At 35.7% G+C, this 18,957-nt stretch overlaps 1 protein-coding gene across 1 annotated transcript in view; it reads right to left on the bottom strand.

Annotated features, from left to right (window-relative positions):
• Window positions 1–3,162: 3,162 nt before the first annotated feature.
• LOC129217730 (lactadherin-like) overlaps window positions 3,163–18,957 on the bottom strand; it is an 81,151-nt gene continuing 65,356 nt past the window's right edge. The window contains exon 10 of the mRNA XM_054852066.1: window positions 3,163–3,425. Within this exon, the coding sequence (XP_054708041.1) occupies window positions 3,163–3,425 (263 nt within the window). The remainder of the gene's footprint in view (window positions 3,426–18,957) is intronic.

The raw sequence follows: 18,957 nt of genomic DNA, 5'->3' as shown, positions 1-18,957 counted from the left end.
TCGAATCAGCTGGCCGTCTGCGGGTATTTTGACCAACTACGCAGTGTTAGTAGTGCTAAAAATCTCGCTTTATTTAAGGATTACTGAACTTCATGCGCATCATGAACATGCTTAGGACTTATAGACTTATGACATGAAAAATGCCGAGAAAAGGGAAAAGAAAACGAGATTTCGAGTTTTCACCATGTTTCTGATGAGGAACCAAAGAGGTTTAAAACCATGAAAATACGATAATAAAGAGAGTATTTCGTATTAAATAAATCGTTCATCATTCTTTTACAACGTAGTAAAAAACTTAAAAAATCTCTCATTTTTAAATAGAAAGAAGAGGTTACAAGCCGCATAAATGCAAGTTATTATACGCTGTAGTATACCTGATTTTCGTCTGCTACAGTTCCCACAATGCACTGTAGTGCCGGTTTTGACCCGCAGTGACGTCACATGAATACGCACGCGCAGCATTGTGTACAAGCCGCTTCCAGCAATGGGACAGTCTTAGGACAACTCTAGTAGCCTTTTGTGACTGACTTAATTACAAAAACGAAGGAACCACTTCGTGGCGCTCGCTTCAGAACGGTTGCAGAGATTCTTCCGGCCATTCGAATGAACAGAACAGGTGTCTTACGACTTCCATATCTTTGGGAGTGACTTGTTCACAATGCTAGGTGACGGTATTGAAATACTGTCAAACTTGAAGCATGGAGCACTCTTGTATTAGTTGTATATAAATAGTTGGCCACTATTAAAAAGCTAACCGTCGTACGTAGAGCGGTTGCACAGAAGGGACTCTCGCTATAGAATCAGCACAAGAGTTGCAACTCGGGAAACGATTTGTAGGTGTCCATCACATACGAAAGTGGTGGGAAAATTGTGTTGATCATTGGGTCGACGGTACTGGATGTACCTGTCTGTATTAATCATGATCCCACATGATGGTACTACAACAACGGGGCGGAGGGTGAAAAAAATAAGATTAAGACTTTTTATACATCTATTTCAAAGCTTTAAAATGGAACGATGCCCCGTAATAAATGTGGGGACCATGATCTATGTCTAATAATGTAAAATGTAGATTGTCTCTTAAAATATTGCACTATAATCTTCCACAAAGCTGAGATAAATGTTCGTACTTAGTAATACAGATCGTTCCTTCTCGAATCGCTTCTGTAGATTGGTTCAAACTTTTTTGAAAAGTTCTCTTGAAGGATGTCTAGCATAAAGTGCCTCGTTGAGATTGACCAGTAGTTCGACAACATTCCTCATGATGTAAAGTATCCAGCACCTGAAACCATTGCACCAGGGGATGTAGATGGTCTCGCGTAAAATGACTGGCAGCGATCAACTAGCATCGTAGAGTAAACATAAATATAATAGATCTAATTGATCTTAGCTTTGGGTGTTTGGTACATTACAATCTGGAAGAGTTCCACCGAGCCATGTAGAACATTTCACATGAAGTTCCTTTTTCAGATGAACTTTTTTTGCAAGAGTTCCACCCACTGAAGCACCGATGTAGTTTGCGTTGAAGTCACTTGTAGCGTTCATTCCTTAAAATTGCACACATAATTTCTATGTCTTTTGTTGTAGTCTTCGATTGATATGTAGATCATTTCATTCGAGGGTAAAGTAAGAAAAAAAACATCGTCAAAAAAGCACAAATTGCCAATTACAGCAATGCCAACTGCCAATCTACAGCCCATTAATTGCTGTAATTGACAATTTGTGCTTTTTTGACGTTGTTTTTTCTTACTTTACTGTTCAGCACAAAGGTATTTATTTATCTTATCCGAAGGTGTTTGTTCAATTCAATTTATGTTCAGAAGTTCCTCCCAGTCTACAAAGAAGAACGTGCGCCATTGGTCAAGTTACAAACTCTCACAAGACGGTAATGCCTCATTCTTTTTGTTTTCTTTCCTTTCTTTCTTTTTTTTACCTCTTTTTCTTTCTCTGGAGCTGCATAAGGGATCAGTGGCGCAACCACAGAGGGGAGGAGTTCCACACCAGCAGAGAGCCTTTGGCATCGAGCCATGGTTGCTAATCCCAGTATTCTGTGCTTATTTACGCAAGGATAGATTGTTACGAACTCCTAATAATTTTCTGGCTGCTCCACTGTTGGGAATTATACCTATGACAACACATTCCCTTTTGCATTGATCGTAATCTCACGCTATGCTTTGTGCGATCATCAGAGTATTTCTATCAGCTCCAGACCAATCTACAGAGTGGCACCAGGTGAAGATGGTATGCGTGATTAACCAACGTTCTGGTGATTGAGGATCTTGCGTAAAGTTACTTGCATCAATCAGTTAGCATTTTGGAGCTAAACTAACTGACAAATATGTTGGAAGAATGCTACCTCGACGTTGCTTAGATATGAAATTCACCTCAGTTAAGTTCTTTAAATTAAAGTGAGACAATAATTACTTTACTAGAAATGCGTCGTGTATATGATAACTGTTTTTCCATATTCAACAGTTGTGTAGGTTGCTGTTTTTGGATGAAAAATCTTTTATACTGTACTTGCATCAATCAGTCAGCATTTTGGAGCTAAACTAACTGACAAATATGTTGGAAGGATGCTACCTCGACGTTGCTTAATTATGAAATTCACCTCAGTTAAGTTCTTTGAATTAAAGTGGGACAGTAGTTACTTTACTAGAAATGAGTCGTGTATATGATAACTGTTTTTCCATATTCAACAGTTGTGTACTGTGTACGTTGCTGTTTTTTGATGAAAAATCTTTTATACTGTACTTGCATCAATCAGTTAGCAGTTTGGAGCTAAACTAACTGACAAATATCTTGGAAGAATGCTACCTCGACGTTGCTTGAATATGAAAGTCACCCCAGTTAAGTTCTTGAAATTGAAGTGGGACAATAATTACTTTACTAGAAATGCGTCGTGATAACAGTTTGTTTTTCCATATTCAACAGTTGTGTGTAGGCTACTGTTTTTCGATGAAAAATCTTTTATCCTTATAACACCCTTTAGTACACTCCGAAGTGTTCTCCTTGTGCATTTCGTAGGGTAAACCAATTAAATGCCGCAAATACACGTTACTTGAAGTTCGTAACACGATTGGACGCATCGATGGCCGACGAAATATCCTATCAGAGCTAAGTTTTCATTTCCCAAAAGTCTCGACGCGGAGGAATTGTTCTCTAGTACACTCTGACTTCGCAGAGTATGGCCGAGTACAACCTGTTCCACCTGGGGACGCCGTAGGCCTTCACGTAGACGTATCTCCCTTCGAGGTGGGCGGGGCACTCGAAGTGGAGGAGTCGCCGGAAGAGGGCGTTGTTGAGCCTCGAGACGGATGCGCACTTGGAACCGCTGCTGCTCGTCTCCAGCCTCGCCTTGTCCTCTACGTACACAGTCAGCTTCTCCAGGTTGTACAGGTACTCCCTGTACACGTTGTTCCGATCTGAAAGAGAAGCACGGGTTAGATAGATTAATAGAGGGGAAAAAATTATATATAAATGCATTAACATATAAACTAAAGTTTATGAAATTTTACTATTATATGTAATGGAGGCAAAGCGCTACGTACGCAGCCCTCATCATTTTATGTTATGGGTATTAAACCCACGAAGAAGAAGAAGAAGGGTTAGATAGTTTTTTCTGCTGTTGGAAACGTAAATATCTGCCGGTGGCCGTGGTAGCCTGATCGGTAAGGCATTGGACTCGGGGCCGGAGGGCCTCGGGTTCGATCCCCGCTGGTCGAAGACCCACCGTCGTCATTAAAGGGGACTGGGCGACGTTAAATATGCTCGTGGTCTCAATGTCCTCCAAGTGAAACGATACCTCTGGGGGTAGCTATTAGCTCTTGGACTAGTTCTAAATTCTCATTAACTGTTCGATCCGGTGATGGTGCTGCCATCTATCGGTATATAAAATAATGGAGGCAAGGCACTTAGTATGCAGTCCTCGACATAAATACAGTTGTAGTCAGTTGTGACTCTTGAATAGAATAGAATAGAAATATCTGCCGCCAGCTCGGTTACTGTCAGGGTGTCCGCACATATGGAAAGTCAGGGAAAGTCATGGATTTTGAACATGATCGAAATTGGTCATGGAAAGTCATGGATTTCAGTGTAAAATGTCCAAAAGTCATGAAAACTGACTGTTGGTCATGGATTTATCCATGACTATCCATATATCCGCTCAGGACTATCGTATGTTTTCCCATTCCGGAGACTGGGGATTTTTTTTCGTATCATAGCTTTTCTACAATGTTTAAAAAAGCATACATAAACAGTAGAAATAGCAATTTAAAGTTTCTATATTTAATGGTAAGCTTGCTTTTGTACATTATAATTGAATAATTATACCGATCGTATTCAGATTTGTTACTAACTTATCTTTTGCATGATATGGCTCTGGAATTGAGTATTTTGAAGTTTTTTTTCCTGTTTAATGTATGAATGCATTTACTGAATTTGTATTTTACAATTTCAAACTGCGCTTTGGGGAGGTAATGGGTTATTTTAGATTTTAAATGTTCTTAAATTCTCGTACTTATTTTTTGTCTCGATAAATTGTTGCATCATTTATTTTTCATATACATATTTAGTTGAATATTTTTTGCTGCTTTTGTTTAGATTTATTTACATAGCTGAGATAAAAAGGACATTTTCCTAAAGCAAAGTTATACCGCTTTATAGTCTCTATTTATATTTATGCGTAATTTTGATGTCATTGACAAATGAAGTAACTTGCGTAAGTCATGGAAAGTCATGGATTTGAAGAACGTGAGTCATGGAAAGCTACGGGCAGAAGTCATGGAAAGTCATGGATTTCAAAACTCAAAAAGTAGCAGATACCCTGTACTGTCTATCCCAGACAGATGAGTCAAGGACGAAACGGCACTCTGGCTTACAGGAGTTGCACGTGGTTCTGGCTTAGCATTGGCTTAACCCCCTCCCGCTCGCTCCCGTGAAAATGCCGTGCTGGCGTTTCGACCTTCATTTCTCGTTCCCGTGATATTGCCGTGCTGGGGTGTGCAATATTAACGCGACGAAACTATTAAAATCAATTCATTTATTTTGCCCGGAATACATTTTATTTCTCTCTTTATACACTAGATGGCAGCACCAGTCCATTTTAAATGTAATTGCAGAGATGAAGAAAGGAAATTTGGTACTAACTTACCAGATTGTGACGTTGGCCTCTGTATCTCAAGCTTTGAAACTTACCACACAAGAAAAATTTACTTATCTTTACTTCTATTACACAAAAGATTAATCAAGTTCTTTTTTAATGTTTAAGAGACTTATTTCTTAAATTTTCGCTGCTTGCATGGGCTTGATTGTTGACTTTTCATAAAATTTTAAATTTTTTTAAAATTTCAATCTAGAAAATATCCACTATAATATTAAAATCTGTTCGCGTCCGTCTGTCTGTCTGTCTGAAGATCGATCTTCTCGAGAACCCCTGCCAATCGAGAGTCAAACGAGATACCGATCAATTCGGAATTTTCCAAAGAAAACAATAGGACCAATCTCGTAACTGTGCGACTTTAATCAGCGGAGATATTAATTAAAATGTTAATTAACATAACGTTATTCAGAAATTTTTATTTCTTTCCTGTTACCATTTTGCATATGGATGAGCAAGTAAAATTCTAATAATTGTTTTAAAAGAGATTTTTTTGGCTCCTGTCCAAATCTTAAAACAACGTTTCCATCTAGAATTTCATTTTAAATTAGTTTAAAATTGGTTGCTCTATTCGGACATAGTCTTTATTTTATCGTCTGTCCTTTTTTTATTTTTTACATTCAACGTTCTTAACTCTTTTCAGCATATGAAAGTTGTTTCTTTAGCAATGTTTATTGATTGTAGTGTAAGTTTATCATTCACCGGCCTCATATTTTGGTATATTTAGGATGTGCGACTAATTATGTTTATTTTGTTGGACTTTTTCCCGTCACATGGGTGAGGTTTCGAATTGTAATATCTCTTTTTCCTTCCTGTTGAAACACAGTTTGTAACGTTAAAAGAACATGTTAAATTAAGATTGTTTGGATTTCTTTAAGTGAAACAGAGTTGAACAAAAAAGATTGTTTTTAAGGATTTTAACTAAAGCTAAAATGGAATCTGATGACTTGGTATTAAATTCATGCTTATTGGTATTTATTTAGTCTTGGTGCATTAGTTTCACGTAATCAACCAAAAAGTGTGAGTCATTTTATGTAAAACGCTGATTGTAGTTGTACATAAATATTTCAGATATAGTCTATCAGATGTAATTCATTTTAACGTGAGCACAGATTATAGTTGATAATGCATATATTTTCAACTATAATCTGTGCGTATATTTTCATCTTTTGCGCTAATTGAAAATACTCATAACTTGTGTCATTGAAACCATGATTAACGTTAAAGAGATTTTAGTCAAAAATATGCTGTACTGGTGTTCTGCAAACCTTGCATTACGCGTATTTATTTAATCCTTAGCGCTGTAGAAACTGATGTCAGAGTAATACAAAAACATCAATTGGACATCTCTTTCATTTTTTAAGTAGCCCGTGCAACGCCGGGCACGCAGCTTGTATGAGTATTATTTTTTGAAAATTGCCTGCATTATCATATGCTTTAATCTCCTGTGGTATTTCTTTCCTGACTTGAATTGATTACATGTGCTACTACTAAAATATTACCAGACACTTGTCGCTAAAAGCAGAGAATATATTTCACCATTTCGCTTTGCACCACATTCCCCTACTTTTTTATTATTGATCAACTTTTATCAAATGTCACCTGTAACTTGTGTGACTTAAGTGACTTACGCCACTGTAATTCTACACTTGCGATGGGCTCCCTGAAAGAATGCCAAATACATGCAAAGACTTTTAAAAATAAAAGATTATTCAAAATTATGCCTAATGAAAAAAGCACCCACATAGAAACTGACATTTTCACCCAAATACAATGTTTTATGGTTATTTGTGAATAGGAAATATTTTTTTAAAAAATGTAGAAAAAATTTCACCTGAATCAAATTTATGGAGGCACACAACTTTAAACCGGAATTTCTCGTTTTGAACTCACATGCAGATACCACTTTTTTGCTTATCACGGCAGTATGAGAAGGTCCCACAGTCAATTTATTTCCAGAGTCTTCTTAAGGGGGTCCGGGACACATTTTGAAACTTTTTTTATTATATACTTTAGACTTTTGAAATTTTTTGCACTGATTCACCTTTTATTTAATAAGCAAAATCATAACATAAATATGAAGAAAAAAATTTTTATTTAAATTTAATTAGTTTTTTTTTTAATGGGGTTGCTTTAAATTGCTATAACTCAAAATATTCTTGAACAATTTTCAATTTTTTTTAAATAAATTACGCACAAATATCTAAGTTTTATTTTTTTTCGGCGATTTTAAAAATTTTGATTCAATAAAAAATATTTGAAGAAAAATTTTGAAAAATTCAAAGATACTTTTTTTTTTTTAAATCATAATTTTTGCAGTAAATGTTTTTTTTTTTTTTTTTTTTTTTTTTTTTTTTTAACGCTGAATAAAAATTAAAGTAAACTGTTTGAAAAAGATATGCTCCAAGTTTCATTACTTTATCTTTATCGGTTCCTGACTTAGAAGAGTTTGAATGCATGATACCGGGAAAAATTGCATCATGAAGAAAAACGCGTTTAAAGTTTTAAAGTTAAGTTAACATTAGTTAGGTGCATGCAACAAAAATAATTATATCTTTCGTTCTATTTAAGATAGAAACAAGATTCAAACGTCATTTTAAGCAGAAAAAAAACGGAGTAATTTTTCACATAATAAAAAAAATTGCAAAATTTGACGATTTTTGTGTCCCGGAACCCCTTAAGGGTTTGGGACTCGAGAGAAAACTTCGAGATGAAGGAATGTTCGAGTTGTTGAGAGCTGATTGTAAAGAGGCTCTCCAAAGAGTAAGGCCTGCTACACACGAAGCGGTTAGTGGAAACAACTTTTCGAAAAAATTGCCTGTTAACCAGTTGACTGGCGTTTTTTGTAGACTTCTCACAAGGAAACTTAGTTGGATCAACTAATAAGCTAAATTTATTCGAGCAGCTGCTCCATAACGTTGTTAAAACTGAAGTTCAAAATACGGGTTGTAGTTGCTTAAAAGACATATATTCTTACAAAACTGTTGACGAAAAAAAACTTATGAAATTTTGTATTAACTTCCTAAAAAGAAATTAACAGGATGAAGATTACCAAAATCCAATTGCATATAAATCGACTGAGTTAGCTTAGTTGCTTATCGACCCAAAAATATTGCATACAAAGGAATTCGCTATACAGATAAATTAAATAGTTAAAATAATCGAGCTGAGTTAAAATTCAGCTGTCATACAGCTATTGCTTTGAAATACAGTAGACCCTCGCTTTACTCGGGGGTTACGTTCCACAGAAATGCTGCGTAAATTGAGACCTAAGAGTGTTGAAGTAGGGGTTTGGTTCCGTAGATAACAAAATACTTCATTCTAATGGTAACTAATTGTATAAGAAGTTAAATTGTGCTTATATCGACTTTTATGCACAACATGCATAAAGAAAACATAAATTAATTTCGTATTAATTAATTAATAAATTATTTTCGTTCTGTTTATAAAGAGGAACTGACTGTGATAGTCTTTTGGCAGTCATTAAGATTTTTTCTCTATAATTATTTGCAGAGCATGAACGCATCCATGATCACTTGCATCATTTCCATGATAGAAACTTCCTTCACTAACAAACCAGAAAGATCATCTCTATTGTCTAGGAATGGCTCAACATTTTCAGTGTGAACGTTTCTAGTTGAAAATGAAAAATTGAATGCACATGTTGTTCATACACTTATTTTTATATCATTTTCTTAAATGATCGTTTTCTTGAAAATTACCCGATCGCTAAGGAGCTAAGGGCGGTGACTTACCACAATTCTCTCCGGGGTTTGGAAGGCTTATTAACCCCTTCAGTCGGAATTCTGAAATATTTGACCAAAAATGTTGATATTTGGTACACAGTGTACTATGGTAAAGGATATCTTATAGGCAAATTTTTGAGTTTGAACGAAAAAAATTAAAAGAGTTATTGCACGTCCAACTCCAAACTTATATTTTTGAAATCAATATTTCATATACAAAAACGATAAAATACCAAACAAACTTCATTATAAAATGTTCTACAAACAATTATAAAACATAATATAAGCGTTTGAAACGATTAATTAAAGATTATATATTTTTAAAAAAGTCAGGAAAAAACCCTCGCTTTTCAGATGAAAATCCATGGTTGGAAAAATGAGCCACTCTCTATCTCTCAATCCTTATATGTCAGTGTTGTCAATCCAAAACGAAAAATTATTTCACAGATTATAATAAGCAGAATGTAAAGAGTCAATTATAAAAAAAAAAAAAAAAAAAAAAAATCAACTAATTAAATCAATTATTAAATGATTAGCAGCTGTTTAAAATGTATGTCCGGTATACCGGACACCAGGTCTGAAGGGGTTAAAACAAATGTATTACCAATGCAGCAACAACTTTGACTTTACCGGAGAAAGAAATTGTACGTCCCCAAATGTTCGATATGTGAACCTTTCGTGATTCTGCAAATGCTGAGTCTCAAGTCTAACTGTTGTTTCACTCGCAGTAGAATATCGCGATCAATGGTAGCAAATGCGGCTGTGATCCTTCGGCATAAATCTCGTAAACCACGTTGCAACATGATATAGGGGCGCCGAACACATGATCTTCGATTACTCTCATAAAAATATCGCGAGGAGTTAGGTCCGGAGAGTGCGATTGCCGTCGTCAGGATCTGGTCGAATCCAACGCCCAGGAAGCTCGTTAATTCTGTCAGATAGTAGAGGGATGCCCTTTCTTGTTGGAAAACGAACGACCAGTGATCGCGACATATGACAACAAGTGACACAAGAATTAGACTTGACATCAAGGAAGGTTCACGTACCGAACATTTGTGAAACAAAATTTGTTTTCTTCACTAAATCGAATAAAATGTTTATTACGCTCACGCAGCCTATATCTTTCTGTCTCCTCCCTCATTAACCCGAGATTGCTCGCGCAGGGTATGACGTATCACCTATCGCTTTCAATCAAATTTCTCCCCACCTTTTTTTTTGGAAGTGGACGATTCCTTGAGTAGCGGACCCATAGGTCATAACCTTGAAGGGGTAGAACCGGTGGGGGCATTCTAAAATTAGTTTCTTTGGAATTGACTTCTACGGGTGTATCATATCCTGCGCGAGTATTTCTGCTACAGTTCTGAACTAAAGCATATGCAATGCTTACAAGAGACTTCCGATTCCGAGTCACTGACTACAACTGTATTTATGTCGAGGACTGCATACTAAGTGCCTTGCCTCCATTATTTTATCTACCGATAGATGGCAGCACCATCACCGGATCGAACAGTTAATGAGAATTTTAGAACTAATCCAGGAGCTAATAGCTACCTGGTGCTAGCACCCACAGAGGTATCGTTTCACTTGGTGGACATTGGGGGGTCGGGCTACCATCCAAGAGACTTAAAATTAAAACTAGGATCTAGTGAAGACATTGCATCCCCTGTTAAAAAAGGAAAGTCAACGTACAAAAGCTGTATTGAAAACCCCAATATAAAAGACAAAAACCAAATTTGTGTGCGAAAAATGTGACAAAAGCATTTGCAAGGACCATATGGCATGCATTTGCAAAAAAAAAAATGAAGAAATTGAATACAAGTCTTTTAAGAAAGTATTTTATAATTATACTCTTTTCTCTTTTTGCATTTTCAACCTTTTTAAAAAACGAGCTGATGTGTGCATCACATGACTTCCTTTTACTCCAATTTAATGTCATTTCCCCATCATTGGCAATTTTAATGGGATTCAATAGTTTACTCTCTAAATATCACCAACAGTGGGCAAAATTGGCTACCAGATTTAAAAAAAAAAAAAAATGGCCAAATTTGTCGCCAAGTTGGCGACAAAACTTGGCCAAATTTGTCGCCAAGTTGGCGACAAAACTTGGCGACCTAAAGACCTGGCGATCTATCGCCAAGTGTCCGATAAATTATATCACCACTTGAGTTTACATCGAAATTAACAACGCAACGATTTCCCCCCCAAAAAGGGGCAAAATGACTCCCTTAGGAACATCCGAATGCAACCAAATGAGAAGGTGCACAACTAGACCGCACTAGGAGTCTACGTTCCAAATTTCAACTTTCTAGGACATACCGTTTTTGAGTTATGCGAGATACATACACACATACATACGTACATACGGACGTCACGAGAAAATTCGATGTAATTAACTCGGGAATCATCATTATGGATGTTTCGGGTGTCTGTACGTTCCTAGGCATATATCCACGTGTGGTCGGGTCGAAAAAAAAACTCAATATTCATTCGGGGGTGAGTAAAATGGAAATGAAGGTCGATTTTTGAGTGAAAATGTTTTCGCGAATACAATACTTCCTTTTTTGTAAAAGGAAGTAAAAAATGAACTGGGAAATATTAAAAAACCTCCTCGGGTATGAAATACCCTGCGCGAGCACTCCTGTTCGTTTCGGTCGCGCGAGCAATCTCGGGTTAAAGCATCAATGATTTTTCATGACCCCTCACAATATTTCCGCCTGTTCCCTGAAAAAATAAAGCTCGTTTCAAAAGCAATGTTTTTTTTTTTTTCGCTTGCTACTTCGTTCGAACAGATCACGCGGTTCAGTATACAGCTCACTGTCTTTGGCAACGTAGCACAAGCAGATCCTGTGAAATCAAAATATACAAGGCCATGAAGAATAAACTGATGCTTTGTGATGTAAATTCTTTCATGTGTTGTTTATATGTGTAATAAAATATATCATGCGTAAGGAAGGCAAAGCACTCAGATTATAGTCCTCATCAAAATAAACCTGTGGAATTAAGCACCGAAGGAAAGAAAGAAAGAAGAAAGAAAATAAACTGATGTGCAATTCCTTCTCATCATCAAATTCTACTGGATAAGAGGTACGTACTTCAATTGATACATGCTTTTGTCTTATTTCTTCCCCCTTGATATTCAGATGCAGTGAGTACATTTTCTTAAGTGTAAAAGTCGGGTTTCTATTCAAAAACACTTAACTTACTGAAAATACCATTAGTCCAGTCAAATTAGGGCGAAAAAGGGTCAAACCCGGACATTCAAAAAAAAAAAAAAAAAAGAATGTGCACCTATACCAAATTGTTCAGTATCATGAGGAGATAACGTACCAAAAAGTCCCAAGAGTTTGAGCGTCGGGTTTGGGAGTTTTGGGGGGGGGGGCAAAGAGGGGGCTCAAAATGCAGATTATTGCTTTATTTCAGCTGTATTTCCAACTTCGTTTTCTTGAAAGGCTAATCGTATAAAAGTTGAATATGGAACAAATTACAAACACTGCAAGCACTATTTTTACACACATCCGCCATTAAGGGAGGGGGGGGGGGGAATTGCCCCCTTCCTCTCCCCTTTTCGGATTTTGAGATATATACATTGTACAAATGCAAAAGTTTCATTGCAGTTATTTTATTGTTTTTTTTATGACATTTTCGAGTGTATTCCCTTTGCCCCCCCCCCCTCCCATAAGTAAATGAAATGACGGGCCTAATCATGCGTATCTCAATCCAAAATAACGTTGACACTTATTTGTTCATCGAATAAGAAATAAAATCCGAAGTCTCTTTGGATTTTTTAGAGCTGTGCTATAGAATATGAAATTTCATAGATTCATATTTGCCGATGGATATTATACTAAGAAACTCAATAGTAATAGTATATTTGAAGTCGTTTTTTTTTTCGGTTTTAAGTCAAAATAGCGTAGAGATGGCATTGAGGTTTAATTCTGTTTTAAACAGGCTCGAATCTATGTACCCGCAGATCCAGCAATGCGGGGGGTCTGGTTGGGGAGGGGGGTTGGTGAGGGGGGGGGGGGGAGTTCAGACCACTTAGGTGGTTCCATGGCCTATGAAACCAAAAAACTTTAAGAAACTAAATAAAAAACCAATACTTCAAATTTAAAAGTTGAAATTTTTTTTTGTAATCTTTTAGTAAAAATTTATCATCTAAGTTTTTTAAATTAATTTTACCATCCATTACCATTAATTTTAATACCAATTAAATTTACCACCTAAGTTCAGACCACTTAGATGGTTCTATGGCCTATGAAACCAAAAAACTTTAAGAAACTAAATGAAAACCAATACTTCAAATTTAAAAGTTGAAATTTTTTTTGTAATATTTTAGTAAAAATTTGAGGAACTATAGAAACTCAACACATAGGATTACTTATGAACTTTAGCGAATCTTAATTAATAAAAATAGTTTAACAGGAGTCACCAAGTTGTGTATTTGAAACAAATTCTTTTTAATAATAAAATAATATACTATGCTCAGAAATAATCATTAGGAATCTTCAAAGTTTTAAAATATAGAAACGAAAGCACGCACACACACACATATCGGTTCTAAAAGTTTGAAGGAAAAGAAAATTTGTTGGTCAAACGATTGCAGTTTTGCATTGTACTGCTCTGTACGTCTGTTTTTTGGTCTCAGTGTGAATGGGATGTCGGAATGAATGTTGAATATATAGAAAAGGGGTAGGCTCGGGAAGCTAGAGCTCCCCTCTCAGAATTTTCAGGAAGCCCAAAAATTACTGAAAAACTGCTTAAAAATTCCAGATTCAGCTTTTAAAGGTACTGCAAACATTACAACTGGTTCGATCACATTTTGCCGAACTATTACAATGAACTTTCAGAACAATTTAGTGATAGGACAAATCTGTTTCAGCAACTAACCACCCTTCATTGTTTAGAATTTCAGTGAAAACGTATGTAATTTACAAAAATTCTATTTGTCGGGTAGGAGGAGAGGTTAAAACATTGATCTGAATTTTGCTGTGTCACTTTTAAAAATAGCAACAGTGAATTTTATTTAAATGTGCGTTGAATTTTTAGAAAAATTTCCAACACAGAATTTGCGAGGCCTTGAAATGAGAAGGAGCTTTCCCACTCCAGAGGTTAATCGGAGTCTGCTTAAAGTCTTCTATAAAAATAATTTGTGTTTTCTCTTCACTTTGTAGATTTGCCGCTCCTATTTCTGTAACCTCTGTTGAGTGCAGAAAAAAAAGTAAATGCACCACAGGAAAGAACTCATTTAAACGATTTTTGTTTTGATTTTCAAGCGTAATTTTTGGCATTTTTCAAGTTTGAATTGCTTTTTTCCTTGGAACATTTTTCAAAAGTAAAAACTAAGACTTTGGCTTCCACATGTATAATAGGTTATGTTTCTAAAAAGGATTAAGAAAAAATTACAAACATTTTATATTCATTTAAAAAAGAAAATGACAAAGAATCTCTGATTTTTTTAAAACCTTTTTTTTTGGCAAGAGCAAAGATTATACTTGCAAATCTCCCCTCCCCCCTCCCTTCCTGTTTTTGAAATACTGACAAGTATGTCCCTAGCGGTGCTGCTTCGGTTCTAAAAGTAGCCTTCAATTTTTTACACTTAGATTCGATCCTTTACGAAAATTCAGTGTACTATTTTCGCTCATCGTTTTTAATTGAGATCGTTCATAACCTTTCAGTATTTCAGACTAACGATCAATCGAATTCTGATGAATAATCAATTCTTGTTTTATTCATTCCCGCTTCTGTTCTTCTTTGGGACATAACATAAATATATTTTCTGTTTACTTCAAGAAAAATGTAGGTTTTTCACTTTTGAACTAGCATTTCCATTAACGTACTACAGTATACTCCCGATTATCCGTGTGCGGATTATCCGGTTTGCGGATTATCCGTGCATCATTTCGGAATCACACTTTTCTAAAGCTTCTTTTAGGAGCTAAAATCAAGGTAATACGAAGCGTATCCGTGCACAGAGGTCAAATCGGACACGTGTCCTACCCATATAGTTGATGCAGTGCATGATATAGCAGCTGCATGGTCAAAGGTAAAATCAGTTACCCTTGCAACGATCTTGGAGAAAAATATTGCCACAAGGGTCATTGGATGAAGAATCATCTTCGATTGCCGAAGATAATATCGATATCATCATTGAGGAAGTTAAAGAAATCGAAGGTTTTTTAATCAGTTGTCGCTGAAAATGTCGAAGTTTGGTTTAAAAGCGACGAATGTGAATCAGGATTTCAATGTCTAACTGACGAAAATATCGTTGAACTTGTTACTGAATCAAACGCAAGTGATGATACCGAAAACGGAGATGAAGAACATGAAGAAAATACAATTTCACATTCTACTTGCTCTACAATCTGAGGAACATTTATTGGATTACATGAGTGAAAGAGATTACGATTACGGAGAAATAATTGCAGTAAGAAAAATTTGCACGGACATACGCAACAATTTTAACAAACAAGGCAAACAAAAATGTATCACCGATTTTTTAAGCAATAAATTTTGAAGGAAAGTTCCTGGACTGTGTTAGTATATATATATATATTACTTAGTTTTTTCTAATTTCCCCTTAAATAGTTAGCCTGCATATTCCTTAAATGATTTTTCGGATGATCCGTGTTTTTCGATTATCCGTGCTACGCCGCCCGGTGATTAGCACGGATAATCGAGGGGGTATACTGTATTTTAAAAGAATGTAAAAACTTTTTTGTTTCTAAATTAAGGAGTTTCTGTGAAAGTTTTGCTTAACAAATGAAATTGAAGAACAAAATTAAATTGTTGGAAAAGCCGCATTGCGTACATTCCTCCGTGGTCCTAAAAAATTTGTCCCGAATGTATGACTGTAATGAAAGCAAAAGAAAAATGAGCTAAAATAGCAGAAAAAGTAGAACGTGAAATTAAAAAAAAAAAAAAAAAATGAATTTTGTCGTCTTGAATTCAAATTATGTTTTTCGCAATCACGAGTGTGTGTGTATATGTAAGCGTGTGTGTTTGTGTGTGGAGGGTATGTGTGTGTAGGCATGTGTGTTTGTGTCTGTGTGCAGGCATGAGTGTGTGGGTAGTTGTGTGTATGTGTGTGGGGGGGGTATGTGTGTGTAGGCATATGTGTTTGTGTCTGTGTGCAGGCATGAATGTGTGTGTGTTTGTGAGTGTGTGTGTGTTTGTGAGTGTGTGTGTGTTTGTGAGTGTGTGTGTTTGTGTGTGTATGTGTTTGTGTATGTGTGTAGGTGTATATATATGTATATGTGTGTAGGTGCGTGTATGTGTGTGTGTAGGCATATGTGTTTGTGTCTGCGTGCAGGCATGAGTGTGTGTGTGTTTGTGAGTGTGTGTGTGTTTGTGTGTGTATGTGTTTGTGTATGTGTGTAGGTGTATATATGTATATGTGCGTGTAGGTGCGTGTATGTGTGTGTGTAGGCATATGTGTTTGTGTCTGTGTGCAGGCATGAGTGTGTGTGTGTTTGTGAGTGTGTGTGTGTTTGTGAGTGTGTGTTTGTGAGTGTGTGTTCGTGTGTGTATGTGTTTGTGTATGTGTGTAGGTATATATATATATGTATATGTGTGTAGGTGCGTGTATGTATGCGTGTAAGTGTAGGATATTGACGAAACCTGGAGACGGTTTTCGCTAGAGGTGCAGCATCGTGAGGAGCCGGTCGACGGTGATGCTGCGGAGGGTGGCGGTGGGAAAAATGATAGGACATCAAAAACAGTCAAATGAAAGCAATAAGCAATCGTGATTGCTCAAAAAAAAAGAAAGTAACACACTAAATGTGTTTTTGCCACAAGCATATTGCCGGGCTGAAGAGTGCTAATAAGCACGAAACTGCAGTCCTCGGCTGGAATGTGTATTTCATGTACTTCTAAACTGTTTGTAAATGAATGTTCAAGAAAATGCTCATCGTCTATTTCAAACAGGGCCGTAATCAGACTTTTATTTCTGCCAACCAGGACATTTTTTGCGAAAGGATCAAAAAAATTTGATTGCATTTCTCTTTTTAATGGATATTTGTTACGATAGTTCATTTAATTGCGTAGCTTCAAGACCATGAACAGTAGCTAATGTAGAAAATGATGATTCTATGAAATGAATCTGATCAATCTGATGCGTTAAATTATCAAGGGCGTTCATATAGGGGGGCAAGGGGGGCTCGAGCCCGCCCTCAGAAATTAGAATTTCCTTTCTTTTAGTACTTTTTTCTTTGCAAAAATATAAAAATAATTCTTCTCCAGCCATTAATGAGTAAGTAATTAAAAATGTCAAATTTTAATGACTGCAATATCTGTCCCGAAATCTCCCTCCGTGGGGAAAATGTCCTGCTAAACCATGGTTAAAATATTTGAGCCCCCCCCCCTTACAATTTTGCATATGGGCGCCCATGGAAAATATGAAATCCGTTATTTTAAAGAATACCTAGTTATTTCGTGGAATAACTGATCGTGTCCGTTAAAATGTAAATCTCTCTTGTATTTCATGTTTTAACTAGTTATTTCATAGGATAACGATCTGAAGCCCGTTAAAATGTAAAGTAATCTTTATACATAAAGGGCTAATCTCTGTCCGGATGTCCGGGGTAAACTTCAAAACTACTGGAGGGATTTTAACCATTTTTTCACCATAGATAGCTACATAATCGGAGAACAACTTAGGCTATAATTTATCGCTAAAAAACTTAGTTTGAGAACGTCGTGATCGAAAGCAGTACATGTCATGTCATTTCCACATCAAATGATTAAAGATTAAACCCATTGTTTCGAAAATTCGTTGCCTAACAACAGCAACATTGAAAGTAATCATAATGTAAATTTTGAATCAAGGCTTCTCCGGAGCAAACATGAGTCTAAAGTCATTTAAACATTTGGAAACTCACTTTTTTGCACACTTAGGTAAACAAAGTAGAGAGCATTTTTTTTTTTTTTTTTTTTTTTTTTTTTGTGTGTGTGTGTACTATTTAAGTTAATAAAGCGCACAGTTTTTTTAGTGATCTTTGTTTTTGTTAGATATATTTTGGAAATTCTTCAAATTTTTATATGCTTCACTTTGCGCTTTCGTTTCTAAATGAATACTCTTTTGTTCTTTATACTTATTACTGTTTTACTTTTATGGGTAAGGATGAAGCTCAATTTTTAATGACGTCAAAGCTGCGTGTTTTGAGTTCTTTCAGTTAAAACAGAAAACAAAAGAAAGTAGCGATTGTTTCTCACAATTATTACTGACCCAGGCAACGCCGGGTACTTTTGCTAGTCTATATCATATATCTTGCACGACAAATACATTTAGCTTCCACCTCAAACCACTTCCAAAAATGTTCGTGTAAAACCCAGTCTGTCAACAAAAAATGTTTTTGTTTTAGTAATGATGTTCTTTGTAATTCCGAGTGTCATTTTAGTTATCCTTGTTGTAACAAATGATATTATGGCCCATTTCCATAAATGCCATTTATACGCTGCATAAATTAGATATTGCTTCGTTTTCACTTTAATTGTCTATCATTAGTTTATTTATAGAATACCTCTAGTTTTTTTTTATTTTAGATAAGTTGTTTATGTTACACTCTAACTGTCTCTCATTAGGTAATGTATAGAATACCTAGTTATTTCATAGAATAACTAGTTAAAGTGTCAAATTAATAACGTATTACTCACTTGAACCCCTTCAGACCTGACCCAGAAGACAACCACTTTAAACAGCTGCTAATCATTTAATAATTGATTTAATTAGTTGATTTTTTTTTATAGTTGACTCTTTACATTCTGCTTATTATAATCTGTGAAATAATTTTTCGTTTTGGGACTGACAACACTGACATATAAGGATTGAGAGATAGAGAGTGGCTCATTTTTCCAACCATGGATTCTCATCTGAAAAGCGAGGTTTTTTCCTGATTTTTTAAAAAATATATATACTTTAATAATTCGTTTCAAACGCTTATATTATGTTTTATAATTGTTTGCAGATCATTTTATAATGAAGTTTGTTCGGTATTTTATCGTTTTTGTATATGAAATATTGATTTCAAAAATATAATTTTTGAATATTGGACGTGC

The sequence above is a fragment of the Uloborus diversus genome, chromosome 2 (assembly GCF_026930045.1).
Source record: "Uloborus diversus isolate 005 chromosome 2, Udiv.v.3.1, whole genome shotgun sequence".
Lineage (NCBI taxonomy): Eukaryota > Metazoa > Arthropoda > Arachnida > Araneae > Uloboridae > Uloborus > Uloborus diversus.
Note: the sequence above shows the minus strand (reverse complement) of the source record. Positions and strands in the feature narration are given on the sequence as shown.